The sequence below is a fragment of the Anser brachyrhynchus genome (genome assembly GCF_964034855.1).
Source record: "Anser brachyrhynchus genome assembly, chromosome: 1".
Lineage (NCBI taxonomy): Eukaryota > Metazoa > Chordata > Aves > Anseriformes > Anatidae > Anser > Anser brachyrhynchus.
In genome coordinates, this window is record NC_137694.1 from 64,255,724 (window position 1) to 64,275,413 (window position 19,690).

Consider the following 19,690-nt stretch of genomic DNA (forward strand, 5'->3'; position numbering starts at 1 on the left):
AGCATCCAACTTGGGTTTGGCATTGATACAAACGTCAGAGAAATCCAAGTCCCTGCTGTTGTGACCTTACAACTCAGTAGCAAAGAACATTTCTGTAAGATTCTATAACATTTGTTGTTTTTCACTTCTCTATTTATATATGTTAGAGATTTTCTGTAAATTATTGGAACTACAAGATGGGTGCTGGAGTAGGGACAGTGAATGAGTGAGTGCTGGATATTTTTCAGAGTACAGTAATTAAATCGCTGGTGAGGAGAAGGCATTAGAATCTCTAGTGTGTAGATCCTTGACCCACATTTTTGTTTCCTTTGCAGATACAAAAAAGCAGAGGAGCGAGATCCCCTCATAGCAGCAATGCAGATATTTTTGCCCCGGATTCAGCAGCAAATGATCCAGCTTCTGCCTGATAATTCCCATTACTCTGTACTTCTTCAGAAACAAATCTTAAAAATCTTCTATGCTCTTGTTCAGGTTGGCATTTGTGTACAAGAAAAACAGAATTTTTACATTGCTCAGCACAGCAGTCCCCTTCAGTGCACTCATGGGTGTAAACTCATTGAGTAAAAATACTAATTTGGTTGTGAAAAGTCATTTTCAATAAATAGCTTTTATAAAAATGTGATTTTTATAATCACATTAAGTAGATTTGTCTGCTTAAAAACTGGTCACATGATCCCCAGGATTACATTTTTAATGAACCTAAGTACTTCTGTGCATCCTGTATGTAAGCATGTTGGAGAAATATTTCTGTATTTATAAAGTCACACGTAGTTGATATAAACTGAGTATCCTAACTGTGCTGTTTAGCCTCTGAAAGTGGCAGTAGTGCATATTGTGGTATGGCTATCAAATAGTGCACTTCAGGTGGTGTTTCTCACTTTCTTTCTTCATCATTTGGCAGAAATTATTTGCATTTATTATGCATTTTCAGAGAATATGAGTTTGGTGAAGAAGTACTTTCAGAGAACGAGAAACAACTAAGATCCTACATTGTTACAGCCTGAAAGATCTTACTGAGCATTAAAAAGCTTGTTATTTTGTTATTAGACTGGGGGGGGAGAAGGAAAGGATAAAAAATGATCCCAAGATCCTATTTTATTTTTCAAAAAAGTGCCTGAATATTGTCACTTTGCTTTGGATTTTATAGAGAGGTAGGATTTACTAGATAGTTATTAAAAGTACATTTCTCTTACTAAAATGCTCTTGGTTTCCCCACATCCTCCAATATAGCCATTGTTGTGGTCTGTAAAACTCAGCTGGACTATTTTGAAAGAACAGGAGGAAACAAAAAGAATTAGCAAGTTCTCGAGCCAAGGAACTTTCCTCAAATAGTGTCCAATCAGAAGTTTCTCTGTCAATGATACCAAGAAGGTTGCAGTTTTAGTAGTAACGATATCTAACCTAATTTAAATTTTACTTAGAACCTCATCTTCCTGGGAGTGTAACAACTATAGAAACATCTTCTGCCTTCTTCAGGAAAAAAAAATAAATCAGTATTTAATGACCATGATGTTGTTGTTTTTTTTCCTTATTTCAGTACGCATTGCCACTCCAGTTGGTGAATAACCAGACTATGACCCAGTGGATGGAGGTCTTCCGTACCATCATTGATAGAAACGTGCCTCCTGTAAGGTTTACTAGTGTAAAGACCTCTGATATTTGTGTGTTGGCATCTGAGGAACAGTCAGCGTAAAGATTTTTCTCAGTGGTCTTTTTTTTTTTTTAATATGTCATCTCATCTATTTGAGATTCTTATCCTTAGAATAGGTGTTGTTCTGACAGAAATGCAGGAGAGTCTTGTAAGCTATCAGAGTTTTGCTGTCTGAGGTAGTATTAATATGTGAACTCCGATCTGAGATATTTTGGAAGTTTCCAAATATTTTAGCCATTTTCTCTCAAGAAGAAAAAGCTCATCACAAATCTATCATTTGTTTCCGTTTCTCTTTTTCTTTCTTCCATCTTCCACATCTCATGAAGAAAAGATGAAAAAAGTAATTAAGTATGTTTGCATGCATGGGTGTCTGTACAACAACAACTGGCATTTCTAAAATTTTTTGATATTTATTTCACAAGTGTAACATTGCAATGCAAAAGCTATTAAAAAATATGGTTATGTTATATAAATTTGGAGGCGTAGTGTTAATTTTGCTTAATTTTTAAGCAAAAGTGCACAGTACTGTGTGTTATCCAAGTATATATGGGAGTTTCATTTTTTTTAACATGCATAATTTTGAAAATTAAAGTACAGGCATAATACAGCTATTGCACATACACAGTTTATATTGACCAATTAAGGTATTTTTAAGTTTCTGATTGTTATATAACTGTTAACAGAACCAAAGCTTTAGTCAATGCTGTGAATTTGTATTAGCTTACTGGGTGAGGAATGTGTAAAACATTATTTTTCTCTCAACACTACACAGAGCTAATTCAAAATACATGTATTTATTTATAGGAGACTTTGCAAATTGATGAAGATGATAGACCAGAGTTGGTGTGGTGGAAATGCAAGAAGTGGGCATTACATATTGTAGCTCGTCTTTTTGAACGGTAACAAACTAATTAAAAATGGAGTTGGGTTTACAAATCTTGTTAACATTGCTTATGGTACTGTTAGACAAGACAGTGGAGTTGATTTAGCAATTGATTTAATGTGTTCACCAAAGAGATGTTTCTGCTGCTGTTCTCCACCTTGCACTGACACATCCAATGGTTTGAGGTTTTAGTGAGATGATTTGGCTTTCTAAGCCAGCGGGAAACTAGCCAGAAAAAGTATATACATATATATATATAAGTGTGTGTGTATAATATATATATATGTATATATATATATTGTTTTTGTACTGCGTTCAGCTACAACTGCATGTATTCTTGAATACAGAGGCAGAGAAAGATTTGAAAAGAAGTCCAAACACATGGAAGTTATAGAGCTTATGACAAGATGCATCTTTATTTACTTGACTATAATATTGTACCAGCTGAGAATCTAAGAAAAGAAAAGGGAAGTGAGGCATTATATGAGGAAGCATTAAGTGAGGAAATAATGACTTAGTAGGATATCTGTGGAAAAGGATTTGTTGAGGATGGGAGGCTACTCAGAGTCCTTGGTGATGTAGAAAGTACTGTGTTTTCTTGACACACAAGACTCTTCACAATGTAAGTGTCTGTCTTCTCCTTGTTTTAAAGGTATGGAAGTCCGGGAAATGTAACAAAAGAATACTTTGAATTCTCAGAGTTTTTTTTAAAAACATATGCTGTGGGCATACAACAGGTAAGCACAGTTCGTTTGTTTCTGAATTAGATCATTTTGGCTGAACACAAAGGTATTGCTTTTCAATAAACAGTGTGTTCACAACGAAGTTCAGGAAACAAAACTGAACAGAATAAGGCCAATTTTTCATTGTAGTGATTGAGAAATTCTTTAGAACTCTTCTTAGTGTCATCCTTAAATGAGGTATAATAACACAAATTTTCAGCAATTCAAAAAAACCCTGCAGGAAAACTTTCATAAAAGGTGAGTGCTTATAAAACAGTGTTATCATCATGTATAAATACTCTCTGTGTAACTGAGAGAAAAGAAATGATGCATGAGTTTCACATCACAAAGGGATGTATTTTCAGGTCGCTCTTTAGAAAGTGATTTTGCAGCAGACAGCTAAGGAACACTAGAGTCTGTCCTATTTTATGTTAGGAAGATGTAATCAGATTAGAAGGTGTCTGGAGAATATCAGTAGAAGTTATTTTATACCTGGTAAGCATATTTTATGAAAACAGGGCAAAAATTCACAGTTTACAAGAAAACTGTTTTTGTTGGGGAATGCTTAGTATTTGTATTTAATGTGGCTTTCTGGAGACAGTTCAGTTTTGGTAAAGTTGCACAGAAGAGAGGCAGTTCCTGTCAAGAGTTTTTGCAATTTTTTGCCAGCTTAATTGTGGGCATCTGGGAACATGGGCTTCCAGACTTCTAACATCTCCCTGGTTTGGTGGAATGGCTATAGCAATTGGGTGCTTGGAAGCCCCGAGTGTGGCAGTTCACAAGATCAGATGTTTCTGGTACAGCTCCTCCTGTTTCTCATCCAGCCTGCTATATACTGGATGACTGGGGGTGGTATTTCCCAGGCTTTCAACTTTTCAAATACATCTCTTGAGTGTCCAGGCATTTGGGTTACATATTCCAGACAGACTTCTAAGAAGTCTGGAGAGTGCAATACACTTTCCTGCTCATAGAACCATAGAATCTTTAAGGTTGGAAAAAAACTCCAAATGAGGAGGTATCGAAGACCTTACAAAAATCCGGAAAGACTACGTCCACCACCTTCTTTTTATCCACCGAAAGGTTGACTTCATCACAGAAGGAGATCAAATTACCAAGGCAAGATTCTCCCTTTATGAACCCATGTTGACTATGCCTGATAATCAAGTCAGATTTAAACTAGCTTTCAAAATACAAGGATTGTCTGTAAAACAAAATTACTTTTCTCAATCCAGTTTGATGGAAAAAAAAAAAACAACACAAACAAAACCAGCCAAACAAACAAAAACAAATAACAGTTTATCCATCAGTGTATCAATGCTGTATAAATATGTGAATGATAAGAACTAAAGGATGGTTTTGGTGAGACTGTAAATATTAAATAAAAAGGAGGGGGAAGCAATCTAATATAAATTCTAAGCTCTTTGCAATGATTAATTTCTGAGTGGAGAAATAGCTTTCCATGGGCAGCTGTCATTTGCGATAGTTAAAGCTTATGTTTGATGAAAGACTACGACATGTAGTAGAGAGCCGTTTAGCTTGAAAGATAAATGGTCTGGAAGATCTGCACATTTCTTCAATTTCTCTCTTAAATGCTGATTTGCCACATTCCACTGCATAGTTAGTCTGAATGCTATTGTGAATATTACATTACTTTGCTTTTGTTGCTTTTTTATCAGTTGTTCAGTTGTTAAATGTTTATATTGTGCTAGAGTCCATATGAAATATAGACAATCTTTGCCCAAAGAGATTATTGGGAAAAAAAAAAAAAAAGACTAAGGTCAGACTTAGTTCCCCTAAGGGAAGGAATTATGTTCAAAATAAGATTTATTGTAGTGTTGTTGTTGTAAAGAATTCTGAAGTCGAGTTGTCCTTCTGAAAATACGATTCAAATATTTTGTCATGCATTTTACTTGATTTTTATTGTTATTCATGTATGTGCCAAGTCTTTACACTTACTAACATTCAGTAGTTCATTTGCCATTAGTCCAGATTAGTGGCTTTGTACTGTAAGATTTTCTTCGTGGGTGAAGTCTTTATAACGAAGAAGCATTGTGTAATAGAGTTTGTAATAGCATGCGACGTGACGCTATCTGAGTGTTACAACGGGCAATTGAAGTTAACTTTTTTGCATCTCTTCCAATTAACAGATTTAGGTGTTAACCTAATTTTCTTTTCTTTGGTTTAGTATCTCTGTTCTTACCACTCTTCTTCTAAAGTCATTTGTCTTCTTCAGGGGCCTGTCTGTTACAAATGAACACAGACACCATTTGATTTAGAAGCCAAACAGTTTGAAACTCTCACTGTTCCTTTACTGTACCTATTCCAAATTTTGCTCAGGCCTGTGTAAACTGTGAGTCTGTGAATACTGAAGTATGTCTTTGGTTTACAGTCACAAGTGATCACATCTAATGACCTAGTCTAGTGGTAAAATGTACATAAATGCTTGCATGATCAGGCCCTTAATGTTTAAATGATTTCTGACTTTTGAGTAAAAGGCCTTACAGCAATTACTAACACTAGAACTTCTGTTGTAAAACTGTTCTGTCCATGCTGGAATTCACTGAAAAGGTGCTTTGCGTATCTGTGCAAGAGGGCTAATTTTCCGTCTGCATTTAAAAATATCAATTCATTATTTCCTTAGGTTCTCTTAAGAATCTTAGACCAATACAGACAAAAAGACTATGTTGCACCACGTGTTCTTCAGCAGACGTTAAATTATCTGAACCAAGGGGTGATACACTCTGTAACATGGAAGCAAATGAAGCCACACATACAGGTCAGTGCATAAAATCCAGTCATAAGCACTGCGTGTCATCAGGGTGATAAAAGTATATATTTTTCTCAATTTTAAACGTTTCATAAATCTTTCATGCAGCGATCAACCTCGATGAAAAATAGCATTCCTACACTAAAGCGGTTGTTTTTTACAGTATTATGACTAACTTTTATTGCAGATATTGTGAACTCAAAGATACTGTTCCGTGAGTTCTTATTTTGCTGAATTCTGCCAGAAAGTCTTAATGTTCTGGCTTTTATTTGTTATTAGTGTTCAGAAATGACTATAAGTTTGGAAATTAATAATTGATTGCAGTGCAAAGACAGTCACCAAAGAGAATATCAACTATGAGGAGCTGAACTCTGTTTTAAGAGCACGTTTTATAAATATATGTAAGAACATGTGAAAAGTGATTTTCATACTTTTTTTTTCATGTTGTAAGCTCCACTGTTGTAGTCAGTTAATCTCATGAACATTATGGGAAGGGTGCTGAAACCCAGTCTCACATTAAATGTTGCACTGGTGAGATCCTTCTGTAGAAATCAGTGCTCTGCTATTTACAGACTATGTCCTGAAGTATATTTTGTGTGGTGCTGGATTATTATAAAGCTAGATTATATAATTACTTCTGTCTTATGTCAGTTGCAAAAGGAAAGTACGTGTATTGTAAGTTTATTTTACTCTTTTATTTTGGTTAACAGAAAGAATTTTACTCTTCAGAAAAATAGGTCTATTAAGCTAGTGCACAATGGAGGGAAGCTATACTGGAATTTGATTTTCTATGTACTTATGTGTATTTGACTCCTCTAATATTAGAGTATAACAGAAGAAGTGATATTCTCCCTAATGTGCTACAAAGACGAGGATGAAGAGCTGTGGCAAGAGGATCCATATGAATATATCCGCATGAAATTTGGTAACTGTCTTTAGTTAGAATTTATTTTCTGCTTTCATCACAATTGTACACTATAGTCCCAAATATATCATGGCCACTATAATGTCTCTGTCTTCACCAGTGTCCTGAACACTAAGAAGAAGAGATTTTTTTTTTCTTAAATCCCATGAATCTATAACTAAGAGGAAGGCAGATCAAATGAGTTTTGGCCATTTGGCTGGTGCTCTTAAACTAATTCTCTTGACATCTTTTTCTACTTCAGATTTGCTCAGTGCAGCCCAGCAGATTGGCTTGCTCACCTTTTAATGCCAATTTCAGAATCCTGAATTGGAGATGTTGACATCTGTCTGCAAGTTCTTGCAGCTCACACTTTGACCAGAAGAGGCCTGACTTGCTCTTTTTTTACTGAAAATTGTTCTTGTTTTCAGTATCTTTTGCCAATTGTTATTACTAAATTGTAAAACAATTAGATACAAGTATTCTTTCAAAATAATTAGCGAAAAATCTTGTGAACTACACATTGGACCAAATTATGAGTAATAATTTGTATTAAAAGAGTCATCTCACGGAAAAAGGGAAGGGTGCTTAAAAATACAGCAGTTTTAGCTGGAAAATTCCAGTAAGACAAGCACCACAGGGACATTTAGCATTTGGAAATTTTTAATTAGTTGCCTTCTTGTTAGCATATCTAAAAACACAATATGAAAGATCCTAGAATACTTTAAAAAAATAAAATAAAATACACACAAAAAACTGGAAGAGTTATATAGAAAATGGACCGTGATATAGCGCTGATCACTGGGGTACAAATATGTAGCTGATTTTTGGTATCTAAATTCAGTTCTTTCTTTGTAAGCAGTGAAGCCTTTTTTAATCTGTGACTGAGAGTTAAATACAGTTTTGAATTGTATTGTGGAAGGTAGGAAAATAAAAGCATAAAAGTACATTTACTTTAAATTTTGTGAGAAGCATTTGCATTTGGAACAAGAATTCCGGTAGTCTGGTAGTATTTCTTAATCATGATTTATCTTTAAAATCTCAGGAAAGTTAATGTGTAATTTTAACCACATTTTAAGATTACTTTTCTAGACCTTCTACTTAATTCAATCTGTGTAGGGATGTTTGGATTAGAACATGTTTGGCAGCACAGATTTTTTTTTCAATATATAAATTATATTTTCAATATGATTAAAGGAGGTTTACTTGTAATGAAAGAAGTTAAAAAGCTTCAACTTTCAGCAGATTTAAAACTACTCCCAGATCCAAGTATTTTTTACATTCAAAGAGTTCCCATGAGGTTTTAATAAAATCAAGCCAAAATTGTGTACATATGGTATACAGATGGCACTGGAATGCATTGTTGTTCTTCCTATAGTGGTTTTAATTAAAAAAAAAAAAGCACAATTTCTCATCTCTTAAATACGTGGTCTCAAAAGAATTAATGAATAAATAATGCATTCTTAATAAAGAGAGTGGTGAGTGCTTAGTAGACTAGGAAGGCAAGAAGTAAATGACCTCATAGGTGACATGAGCTTGGGTCTGATTCTTTAACCATGAAGTGAAGACAGCCATGAACAGTTTTGTGTCCCACAAACTCTAACCACTTTATTAAAATTTAATTACTATGTTGTATTCAGGAAGTGAGTTTATTTATTTTTTAATATTAGATGTATTTGAAGATTATGCATCCACTACAACAGCAGCACAGAATCTTCTTTATACAGCAGCAAAGAAGAGAAAAGAGGTATGGTACTCGTGTTTTTTAATTTTTATTTGAAATTTTCTTACAAACGTTATTTTCCCTTAAAAATGAAGATGCTACAGGAAGCTAGTCTTGAAAAATCTACTTGCTGATGCATAATCAACCTCTTTCCTCACTGAGTGCTATGAATTTGGGGAAAATTAAAATATGTATGTATTAATAAACAATAAATAAATGATTTCCTCTTGCAGATATAAAATTAACCTGCTAGATAAAAACTGAGTCAGAGAATAGATGTAGTGATATTTTCTCAAGTTTATGAACAGCCTCTGTCATGGCTGTTAAGAGCTTCTCAAATTGTAGCACAAGGAGAAGTGAACCTGATCCTTACTAATTTTCACTGATGCAATTTAAAATCCTGTTGACAACAATGAAATCAGGAAGAATGAAATTAATTTCATACAGCTGCTCTTTAAATGAGGACATAACTTTTCTGTGGACACTTTCCTTTCTATACTTAACACTGACATATGCAAAAAAAAGGATTTAGCCTAGCCCTGGAAAGCATTCATGTTTGCTAAAACTACTGTGAAATACTGTTTGAGCCTCTTTTCTCCTCACCTTTTTTGATTTGCCTCAAGACAACAAAAATGCCTTATTTACTATTACTAATATGAAATTTCAAATAAACTAATTCCATTTTGTCAAGTTTGGGTGAAAAGCTGAACATGAACTTTCTAAATTTTAAATATGGAAAGATGCTACATGTAGTACCTCCCAGTTACTTTAGTCAGGATGAGATTTCTTCTTATAAAAGTCATAATTTTTTTAAACTTCAACAATGCTATTGAAATAATTTGATGTAGATACCTCACTGACAAAAGGAGATTGTTTTTTGTCTTGTGTAGGTATTACCAAAAATGATGGCATATTGCTACCAGATTCTGACAGAGCCAAACATTGATCCAAGAAAAAAAGATGGAGCTTTGCATGTTATAGGATCCCTAGCAGATATTTTACTGAAGGTAAGTGGGTAAGGAAGTAAAACAGGTTTACATTTGTAATTCTTATTATGAACTCCCTTTTCCAATGGAATATGTTAGCTTTTTAAAGTATGGTTAGTTCATAACCATATTAATGAAGTCCGAGAGATTGCATTGTGCAATAAGGTTTGTTTCTTTAAAAATATTAACATTCTTTCTTTTTTTTTTTAATATTCCCATTTTATATACTGATTTTTGTTCTCAAGTTTCTCCAAAGCTCTGCTTGTTTGCTGCTGCACCATCCTTTGTTCCTCTCATGCTTTACTAGTAAAATGGAAGAGCTTTAAAAAAAAAAAAAGTATACATTCCACCAGTAACGTTGCTTATGATTCTTCATCAAAATCCCCAACAGCTTGCACTACTGTGGGTTTCTGCTGGTTCCAGAAAAATGTTTACTAAATGTGTTGTAAGAATGTCTTGTCTAGCTTTATAGCCTTTAGACCCTAAAATACATTACTTTGTCTCATTTCATCAGCCCGGTGGGAGTTTTGCAAATAAGTGCAAAGAGTACAGGGTTTCTATCCTTCCTCCATGTTTTATGCACAGTATGTTTACAATTTGAAGTTTTTCTCCCGAATTTGAGTGCACATTTAACCCACGGTGTTGCAGTCTAATATAGTAGTTGTTACAGTTTCCCTTACATTTTGGTAGACTGTGGAGTCCAAGTACGCCCTCTCTCCATGTCAAAACTAACTGCCAAAAAGTTATAACTTTTAGAATGAAAATGGGGGTCTTGTGCTGGAGGCTTCCTTTTCAGGTATGCAAAAATATATTTTATGCAAGTTGTCTCTATGTGCAGGATGTTTCTTCATACATAGCCTTGCGTTCAACAAGGCTGAATGCTGGGTGCTGTACTTGGGTCATAACAACCACATACAGCAGTATAGGCTTGCAGGTGGAGGGGCTGGAAAGTTACGCAGCAAAAAGGGATCTGGAGGTGCTGGTCAGCAGCTGGCTGAACAAGAGCCTGCAGTGTGCCCGAGAAGGCCAATGGCATCCTGGCCTGCATCAGATATAGTGTGGCCAGCAGGGGTAGGGAAGTTATTGTCCCTCTGTACTCACCGCTGGTGAGACCGCACCTCAGATACTGTGCTTGGTTTTGGGACCCTCACTGCAGGAAGGTTATTGAGTTGCTGGAACATGTTCAGAGAAGACAGCAACAAAGCTGGTGAAGGGCCTAGAAAATAAGAACTCCAAGGAGCGGCTGAGGGAATTGGGGCAGTTTAGTCTGGAGAACAGGAGGCTGAGGGCAGACCTCGTCGCTCTCTAGAACTACCTGAAAGGAGGCTGTGGGGATATGGGGGTTGGTCTCTTTTCTCAGGTGTCAAGTGATAGGACATGAGGAAATGACCTCAAGTTGCACTTCGGGAGGTTTAGGTTGGATATCAGGAAGAATTTCTTCAGAGAAAGGGTTGTTAGGCATTGGAGCAGGCTGCCCAGGGAAGCGGTGGAGCCCCCATCCCTGGAGATATTTAAGAGATGTGTGTGGTGCTTAGGGACATGACTCGATAGTGTTAGGTGATGGTTGGGCTTGACAATCTTAAGGGTCTTTTCTAACGTAAATGGTTCTATGGTTCATGTTACAAGAAACATTTTATCAGCATACACCAATCTGATCCAAAATCCTGAAACATCAATAACTTTTGCAAAATTTTTGTAAATACAGTGTGTTATAAACACTCTCCCTCATGTTGGAATATAACAGTGAAAGAGGAGGATATTCTCTGTGTTGTGGAAAACCTTTCATATTGAATGGGGTTTCATTTATCTCTGTTCTGAGGAAGAAAATAAAGGATTTATTACACTATACTGCTAGTATTTGAAACTTTCAGTCATGAAACTTAAAGCTACAAGGTATTTTATAAAAGAGTAGTAATCCCCAAACACTGTAGTCTTCTCTCTACTCTGAATTTCTTGTGTTTGGCATTTAGCGGATGGAAAAATTCCATGAACTGTTTCTGCATAAAATACTTGATTTGTAAGTGTCTTCTGGCTGATGAGTTGACTGAGATGTAGATTGTAAGTAGCTAATAGACATGATGACCTTGACTTATCCACATGGATCTCCACAGACGCTCCAGTTCAGTGCATGCAAACCTCTGACCTGTGTACACAAGGGAAAATTCTTTTCCCTTCTCTGTGTTTTTTTCCTCTCCTTAGTTCTTCATCTGCCTCTCTGAAGGTTTGGGAAACTGTGTGGGGAAAAATGATGAATGGATTAGTGAAGTAGGAGTCTGATCAGTTAAGATATATTTTGTATTGTACATTCCCTTTCCCCACTTCTCACCTTAGCCACTCAACCATTCCTTTAGGTCGTAACACAGTCCCCAGTGTGTATCTTTTCTCATATGCTGGGATTATAGGTTGTAGGAAAGTCCCCAGTGTCCGTGCTGGTGGTTCTGGCTTTCTGTAAATGTCTTGTGATTTGCCAAATTTGGAATATTGAAGAACATTTTAAATTAAATCTCTCCTGCCAAAGAGATTTCTTTCATAAAAGACTTACCTTTTTCCATTGATAACAACATTATTAGCAGCAGGAGGTACAGGGTTCTTCATCCTAATTATTTTTTAGGAATACAAGTCAGCTGGAACTAGTGCTTTAGAAACAAAGAGAATTCCAGGTATAGTATTGTGAACAGTAGTGTAGAGTTGAATATTATATGTATGATTTTTTTTACTTAAATGGCTTTGAACTTGCAACACTCATTAGGTTTGCTGAGTTCAAGACACATGATTTAGATCTCTTCATGAGACAGAGTATATCTGTATTACTTGGACAAATAATTGCATTTTTCCATGGACTTCAAGGTAGTTAAAATGGATTGCTGGCTAAAATGAAGTATATAAAACGAATGGTCTCAAAAATTAATTTTTATTTTCACCAACAGAAGAGTGTATTCAAGGATCAAATGGAGCTGATGTTACAGAACCATGTATTTCCTTTGTTCATGTCTAACCTGGGGTACCTCAGAGCTAGAGTAAGTTCACCAATTATATCAATTTCAGTGTTTGGTATGATTCTTTCCTTTGCAGTTTAACTTCCTTCTGAATGTCAATGAAAGCAATAAAGCAAATATGTAGTAGAATTTGTAATAACTATCTTGTACAGTAATTTTTCAGCATTTTGATTTTAAAAATGATTTGTCACTTAAATGAATTGATGAAAGATCTCTGTTATGTTATTGTTTATTACCTCAATCAGACAGGGGAATTTGAGCAGTGGTTGTGACCATTTTTCATTAGCAGATCTCAGTAACTAGAGCTGTTGGACAGCTGTGAAGAATAGGTAGGATTTCCACAGAGTAGGTAATGAGACTTTGAATGTAGTGTGAACAAAATTCAAGCGCCCATATGAGTCATAAACAAACAGTTAATTTTCTTCAAATTCTTTTCTGATTTTTTTTTTGTCCCCAGGAGGACCAAAACTGTGAATACCGATTATGTACATACTGGATTTATTGGAATTTGAGAAAAGAAAATACAAAAATCTTGAGTGCAAAAACTGTGTCGTGTTACTGTATGAACACACTGTAATCAAGAAAAAAAATAGCCCTAAGTTGCTTTTTTTTTTTCATGCAGTCCTGTTGGGTACTTCATTCATTCAGTGCTTTGAAGTTTCACAATGAGCTGAACTTGAGGAATGCAGTAGAGTTGGCAAAGAAGAGCCTGATTGATGATAAGGAAATGCCTGTTAAAGTAGAAGCTGCCATAGCTCTTCAGATGTTAATAAGCAACCAGGAGCAAGGTATGCTACAGTGATTCATCAGTTGTATATACTGATTTATTTATTTATTGGTAGAGATGAGGAGGTTTGTGCAGATTTATCTGAACATTTCTGTCATTTAAAGACACAGATTTCAGAACACTTCATCTTTTGACAGCTTCACTCACTTATTAGATACTGTATACATCGCAGAATTCTGACTTCAAGCTTTAGAGAAGGTTTCTTGCACAAGAGTCAGTATCAACGTATTTCATTTAATAAAGTGCATAGTATCTGTCTTTCATTTTGTTTAATGAAGTGAAATAATGAATAGTGAAATAGTGAATAACTTAAAAATTAGTGCTGCCGATGTATGAGGGCATGTATTACCCTAAAACAGTGGATATTTTTTGTAAATTGCTTTTCGTTATTGGAATGAATGACATGGTGGTGAATGTACATTTGATTTACTTAGCCTACTAGTTGCAGGCTGTAAAAGTGCCGTGGGTAGGGTTTTTTGTGCATGTATACGTGAATTAAACTTTTAAAAAATATTTCATTCAAGAGTAGTCAGCTATCTAGTAGTTTTCAGCTATTATATATTTATGTTCAAGAATAGTTAATTCCACCTAATTTCAATATTATTTTTTTTAGCCAAGGAATATGTGAAGCCATATGTAAGGCCAGTTATGCAAGAGCTCTTGCACATTGTTAGAGAGACAGAAAATGATGATCTTACTAACGTAATCCAGAAGATGATCTGTGAATACAGTCAGGAAGTAGCTACCATTGCTGTTGACATGACACAACACCTGGTAAGAGACAATATTAAAATCACAGTCCAGTCACAAGCACATGTGTGGTTTGTTAAACATCTTAGGAACTTTACTTGAAGTGCACACGGTTTAAAATAGTCCCTACAGAATTCATCTATAGTGTTCATAATACTATATTTTTTTCAGTCTGAAGCATCTTTAAAACCTTTAAGCTTTTCTGAGATACTGAATTTTGTCAATGACTTTAATGAGTCAAGCTCTGACTATTTAACATTTCAAATGTCTTAACGTAACCAGACTTCACAAAAAAGCCTAGAAAGACCTCCAAACTTTCAAAACTAAGTAGCATATTTTTCATCAATGATGGCTCTTACAGATAGGGCAGATTGCTGTTTTTGCACTAGCTATCTTGGTTTTGCACGGAAAAATTAAAAATGTCTTTTTTCATAGGCAGAAATATTTGGTAAAGTACTTCAGAGTGAGGAGTATGAGGAAGTGGAGGACAAAACAGTTATGGCCATGGGCATCTTGCACACAATCGACACTATCCTGACAGTTGTGGAAGATCACAAGGAGGTGAGATTTTCTTACACACATCTTCTGCTTTCCCTAATGCCTTTCCTTCATGATGACAAGCAGTTCTATGTATGTGTTGCATCACTTGATGGACATGCGTGTGTATTTACTATAGCAGGTTGGTGAATTAGTACCAAGTGACCTCTGACAAATCTGAATTTAAAGCCCAGTTTACTTTTGTGATTTCTTAATTATTTAGCTCTTAAATTTGCAGGGTATTTCTATCATGAGGGTAAAATATTGAGCCCTTACTGTGGTGAACACTTCATTGGATAATTATTACAGACTATTAAAAGTAGATTTTGAGGAGTAATATTTTGTATAAGCATGATTTTTTTTTTATAATGGTGACTGTGTTTTGTTGTTCACCTAGCAGTTTCTTGGATAGAATTCCTAGGAACTGGTCTTTCTGTTGTAATGCAAGTTTACGTTTCACGTATTCAGAGAAAAAGAGATTCTTTCTGCTCACAGAACCTGAGCTGGCTGAGGTAGGAAGGAGTTCAGTGACTGAAAAAAGGGGCAAAGTCTGCCAGTAACTTTGAGCTCAGTTGACATAAAGCACAAAAATGCTTTGCCCTAGATGGCTTTGCTTCCTTTTGATTTACAATGAGAAGGTTTCATTGCAAAAGTGGAATCTTAATATTCTAATTAATGTATTCTAAAATTATAAGCTTCATAATATTTTCTTGTATGACCATTGTGTGTTTGAATTTGAAAACATCTTTCATTCCTTTATAAGAACCCCTTGCATCTTTTGAAAGCTAACATGATATCTGTTACCTCTCTTGATGCTCGGTTTAGCTTATCTGAAGTAGGTCTTCAGGTTTTACCCTTGGGGTTTGGGTTATTTTGGACATAAACTTAGTAGCTTGTTTTTCTGTTATGTGAAGCACAAACTAAAATACTGTGCAGAATACTCTTCATCTCAGAATCTTATGTGATTTTAGAAGTGATATAAATTATATACAAATGATATACGAGGCTGATAACTCCTTAGAAATTCCTTTCCTTTTCACCATTAACTAAGTAGAGCTTAGGGGATGATCAGTTTTAAGCCATGTGTCTGAATGTTTTGCTTGAGGGTACATGGATGAATCTGTGATCACATACTTAAGCCCTTTGCTGGAAGAAACCCAGGAAGCCTGACATCCTGCAAGACTTTGAGTTTAATGAATAACCAGTGGTAATAACGTGAAATGCCCGTGTTTGATGGTTTTACTTAGACTTGCAATGTGTCCATATAAGTCTCCTTGCAATTTGGTTTCCTTCATAAATGTCATCTCTCTGACCAACATCGCAAGGCTGAATAAATTATCCTCTCCCTTGCCCACCTCAACAGATAGCCACACAACAACTTTTGTCTGACTTTTTAGCACAGTTGTATTCTCCTAAATTCTACACGTGGTCTTCTTGCTGGGCCTGTTTTGGGAAGCTCTTCATAGATCTTAAGCAAAAGCATCTCTTCTTTCTTTCTTTCTTTCTTTCAACCCATGCTACTTCAGAGATTTTGTACTGAGGCCTTACCTCAAAGTACAGTGTTAGCATCTCCTTTTGCTTTATAACCAGACAGGACAACAGAAACAGTTTTTCACAGGATCTGCAGAATAACTCTGGAATAAGAATTTTTAAAATAAACAAAAATGCTGCAAGTGACATGTTTTAAAAAGCAATACTGTTTATTGAAAATTTGGATACTTAAATTGGTGAGACCTTATTTCATAATCTTGTGGTCATTAAATCAGAATTTAGAAAGTGATAAAAATACCTTTTTGCTTCGAAGAACTTAAACTGAATTAATCAAGTACATTGATCAAATTACTGTCTTTCTAAATTTTTAAATAAACTTCTTTGTGTTTTTAATTTCAGATAACTCAACAGCTGGAGAGCATCTGTTTACAGATCATCGGCCTTGTTTTGCAGAAACACGTTATAGGTATCTCTTGGAGCTAATTTTTAGAAAAACATTACAGGTTTTTGCATTAAAAATTCTTGAATTATTACAAACAGTACTGTCTTCTTGGACAGAACTTCATCTTCTGTTGTTGTTGTTCACTTCTTTAAGAATTAAAAACAGAGGATGCAGTTCCTTATAGTTCTAGCACTGTATTAAAGGACAAAATCTATATTTACTATTTTCTGGATTTGATGTGCAATTAAATTACCTCTTTATCAGTTTCCTTTATTAAAGAGCTGCACAGCTTTGTGCTAAGGCATTTTAAGAAAAAACAAAATTTGAGAAAGTAAAAATATTTTGCAGTAAGTCATTAGAAGCAATGCCTTTGATGCACAGGTAACGCATTTTTCCAGTGCGTGTTTATTATAAAAAGCAATGTATATTGTTGCAACTGTAGCCAACATAAGACCTTAAATAGTCTTTTCCAATTTGTATTATTTTTATTTATCTTGATATAATTAGTAATTGCCGTCTTCTAGTTGTTTTATAACTCAGGGCTTGAGTTTCAGATTTCAAGATACTTGCGATTTTTTTTTTTTAAACAAACTTGTTTCTTCTTTCCAGAGTTTTATGAAGAAATTCTTTCCTTGGCATACAGCTTGACATGCCAGATGATTTCACCTCAAATGTGGCAGCTTTTAGGTGTTCTGTATGAGGTTTTCCAGCAGGATTGCTTTGAATACTTTGCAGGTATTACCACTTCTATTCTCTTGATGTTTCAGCTGTTTGGGAATTCATCTCCAGAGCCCGCCTTACAAAGGTCACTTCCATTTAGTGTCTTGGTATAAAATGATCGTGTACTTTAGTCATGCCCTGACCATCTGGTTAGTGTGGGAGTGTAACAGGAACGTATTTAGCTAGAGAAGCATGTTCAAATCTGTCAGTATGATCAGTTATCATTGGAGGTCCTGAACTCAAAGAAAGTTGAAATATACAGAGTTAATGGGAAACTACAAATTCCTAAATTAAACTGTTGTTCTATTCTGTTTCTTCTCCTGAGAATGCATTGTGCATGGTGCACTTTATGAAGTAGACTTTTGCAAAGTTTCAATTTCTAACCATGTCCAGGAATCTGTGCTAATGAATCCCATTACAGGACTACAGCCTCACTGGATAGCACTTTAAGGATTGGTTTGCTTTTTTTCTCTTTATTTCTCTCCTCTGCAGATATGATGCCTCTCTTGCATAATTATGTGACCATTGACACTGATACTTTACTGTCTAATCCAAAGCATTTAGAAATCATTTATGCTATGTGTAAAAAGGTAAGCATTCTGATTCTTACTGTTATGCTTATCACGGGTACCTAACAAACACGTTAAAAGTGACCTGAACATGCCAGGTGGTAGCCAGTCATTGCAGAATGAAATGAAGTTTGGTCTCATCTCAGTTCCAAGTAGTCATAGCACCTTCACACTTTCAAGTGACATACTTTTTAAAAAAAACTGTGCACAAATGTGTGGGAGAAAGTTGCTGTGCCGTTGTTTGCCTTGACTCTCTTCTATGAACAGCTATTTTGGTAAGCAGAGGAATTAATGAAGCCTGATTTCCTTGGGTTGTATATCTTGTGGTTGGGTTCTTTAGTTCTCAGCTAAGGTGCAAACTCATTTGAAGTTCTTCCCACATTTTCCTGTTTCCCTTTTATACAGATTCTGTCACGTATAATAAAGGACAAGATCACACTGCAGCCTTTGTCTGATTTGGGGCATTATTAAGTCTTAGGAACCTATCTACTTGCTTATTTTTAAGAGACTTACGGGGATTTAATGTGTTTGTGAATTCTACTTCTTTGTCAAGTTTGATTGACGCTAGCTGTAGGGTTGAAACATACTGAGAAGAAACAGTCAGTTTCGTGCATATGTGCATGTACATAGAGTGATTACATACATCTCATTTTTAATCTGAAACTAGCCTAGAGATAGGACCTCACTTTGCCAGGCTGTTAATCTGCCAGTGCTTATTAGAATTGAAGTCAGAAAATGGAAACAGGATGTGAAAAACATCAATGATTCTTCCAAGTAACATTACCTTTGGAAAAGGGAAAGTGATAAAGGACGTATAGAGGATACTAACTTTAATAAAGAACAATAGCAATTTCTTCTGAATTTTTAGATTCATTGTTAGTCACCTGTCCTGATTTATATTCTGTAGAGATAAGTTTATCTTTCTTAATTCATCAGAAAATACAGCGGTAAGGGACTGAAAAAATGTAGAGTTTTGATGTATGCAGGTACAAGAGCACTTGCTTTCATAGTTGACAGTGATTAATACTGATAAATTAAATTGCCTTTTTGATTGTTAGGTATTAACAGGAGATGCAGGAGAAGATGCAGAGTGTCATGCAGCCAAACTCCTAGAAGTAATTGTTCTTCAGTGCAAAGGACGGGGTATTGACCAGGTGATACACACTTAACAGGTTTTCCCTTCTACAGGTTTCCAGTGCCATGTGTATGATTCATGAGAAAAGCAATTGGAATTGGAGAACCTGGGGGAAGATGCAAAATGTAGGAATGGGGAGAAATATAGAATTGTGGTTGAGAGGTTAATTACACAAACACAGCTGTTGAAGTTTTTTTCTCCAAGCCCTGTCCTTTTTATGAACTTGGTCCTTTTTGAACCACACAGTATACTTGTGAATGAAGAATTTATAAGTGTAGCTAGATTGTGATTGGCAGGAAAACCATAATTGCAGTTTTCTGTAATTGTATACAACACATTTGTAGAATGTGATTTTTTTCTCTTTTTTCTTTTTCCCCCCATATTAAAAGATAAATTCTGGTCTCACATTTTACATAATACTCCAGCCTCTAAATTACTTTGCTGTATCGTGTTTGATGTTTGCACAGTGCAATCCATGGACTTCAGTGAATAATTTTCAGTTAATTTCACTGAAACCAATATAACTTTACCATTGTAAATCTGAAGTAATTGAAGATAAAAGTGTTCCCTTCCAGATTTTATTTTAAAAAGGAATCTGGAAGGGATTAAAGTGAATTATATGCATTTACA

General features: G+C 35.3%; 1 protein-coding gene across 1 annotated transcript in view; it reads left to right on the forward strand.

Annotated features, from left to right (window-relative positions):
* IPO8 (importin 8) overlaps nucleotides 1-19,690 on the forward strand; it is a 51,133-nt gene that overhangs the window by 13,513 nt on the left and 17,930 nt on the right. Inside the window, exons 5-20 of the mRNA XM_080578828.1 lie at nucleotides 315-471; nucleotides 1,538-1,627; nucleotides 2,456-2,550; nucleotides 3,187-3,271; nucleotides 5,898-6,032; nucleotides 6,849-6,948; nucleotides 8,595-8,671; nucleotides 9,538-9,654; nucleotides 12,561-12,650; nucleotides 13,252-13,417; nucleotides 14,030-14,190; nucleotides 14,602-14,727; nucleotides 16,594-16,660; nucleotides 17,246-17,371; nucleotides 17,849-17,946; nucleotides 18,984-19,079. Of these exons, the coding sequence (XP_080434954.1) occupies nucleotides 315-471; nucleotides 1,538-1,627; nucleotides 2,456-2,550; nucleotides 3,187-3,271; nucleotides 5,898-6,032; nucleotides 6,849-6,948; nucleotides 8,595-8,671; nucleotides 9,538-9,654; nucleotides 12,561-12,650; nucleotides 13,252-13,417; nucleotides 14,030-14,190; nucleotides 14,602-14,727; nucleotides 16,594-16,660; nucleotides 17,246-17,371; nucleotides 17,849-17,946; nucleotides 18,984-19,079 (1,786 nt within the window). The remainder of the gene's footprint in view (nucleotides 1-314; nucleotides 472-1,537; nucleotides 1,628-2,455; nucleotides 2,551-3,186; nucleotides 3,272-5,897; nucleotides 6,033-6,848; nucleotides 6,949-8,594; nucleotides 8,672-9,537; nucleotides 9,655-12,560; nucleotides 12,651-13,251; nucleotides 13,418-14,029; nucleotides 14,191-14,601; nucleotides 14,728-16,593; nucleotides 16,661-17,245; nucleotides 17,372-17,848; nucleotides 17,947-18,983; nucleotides 19,080-19,690) is intronic.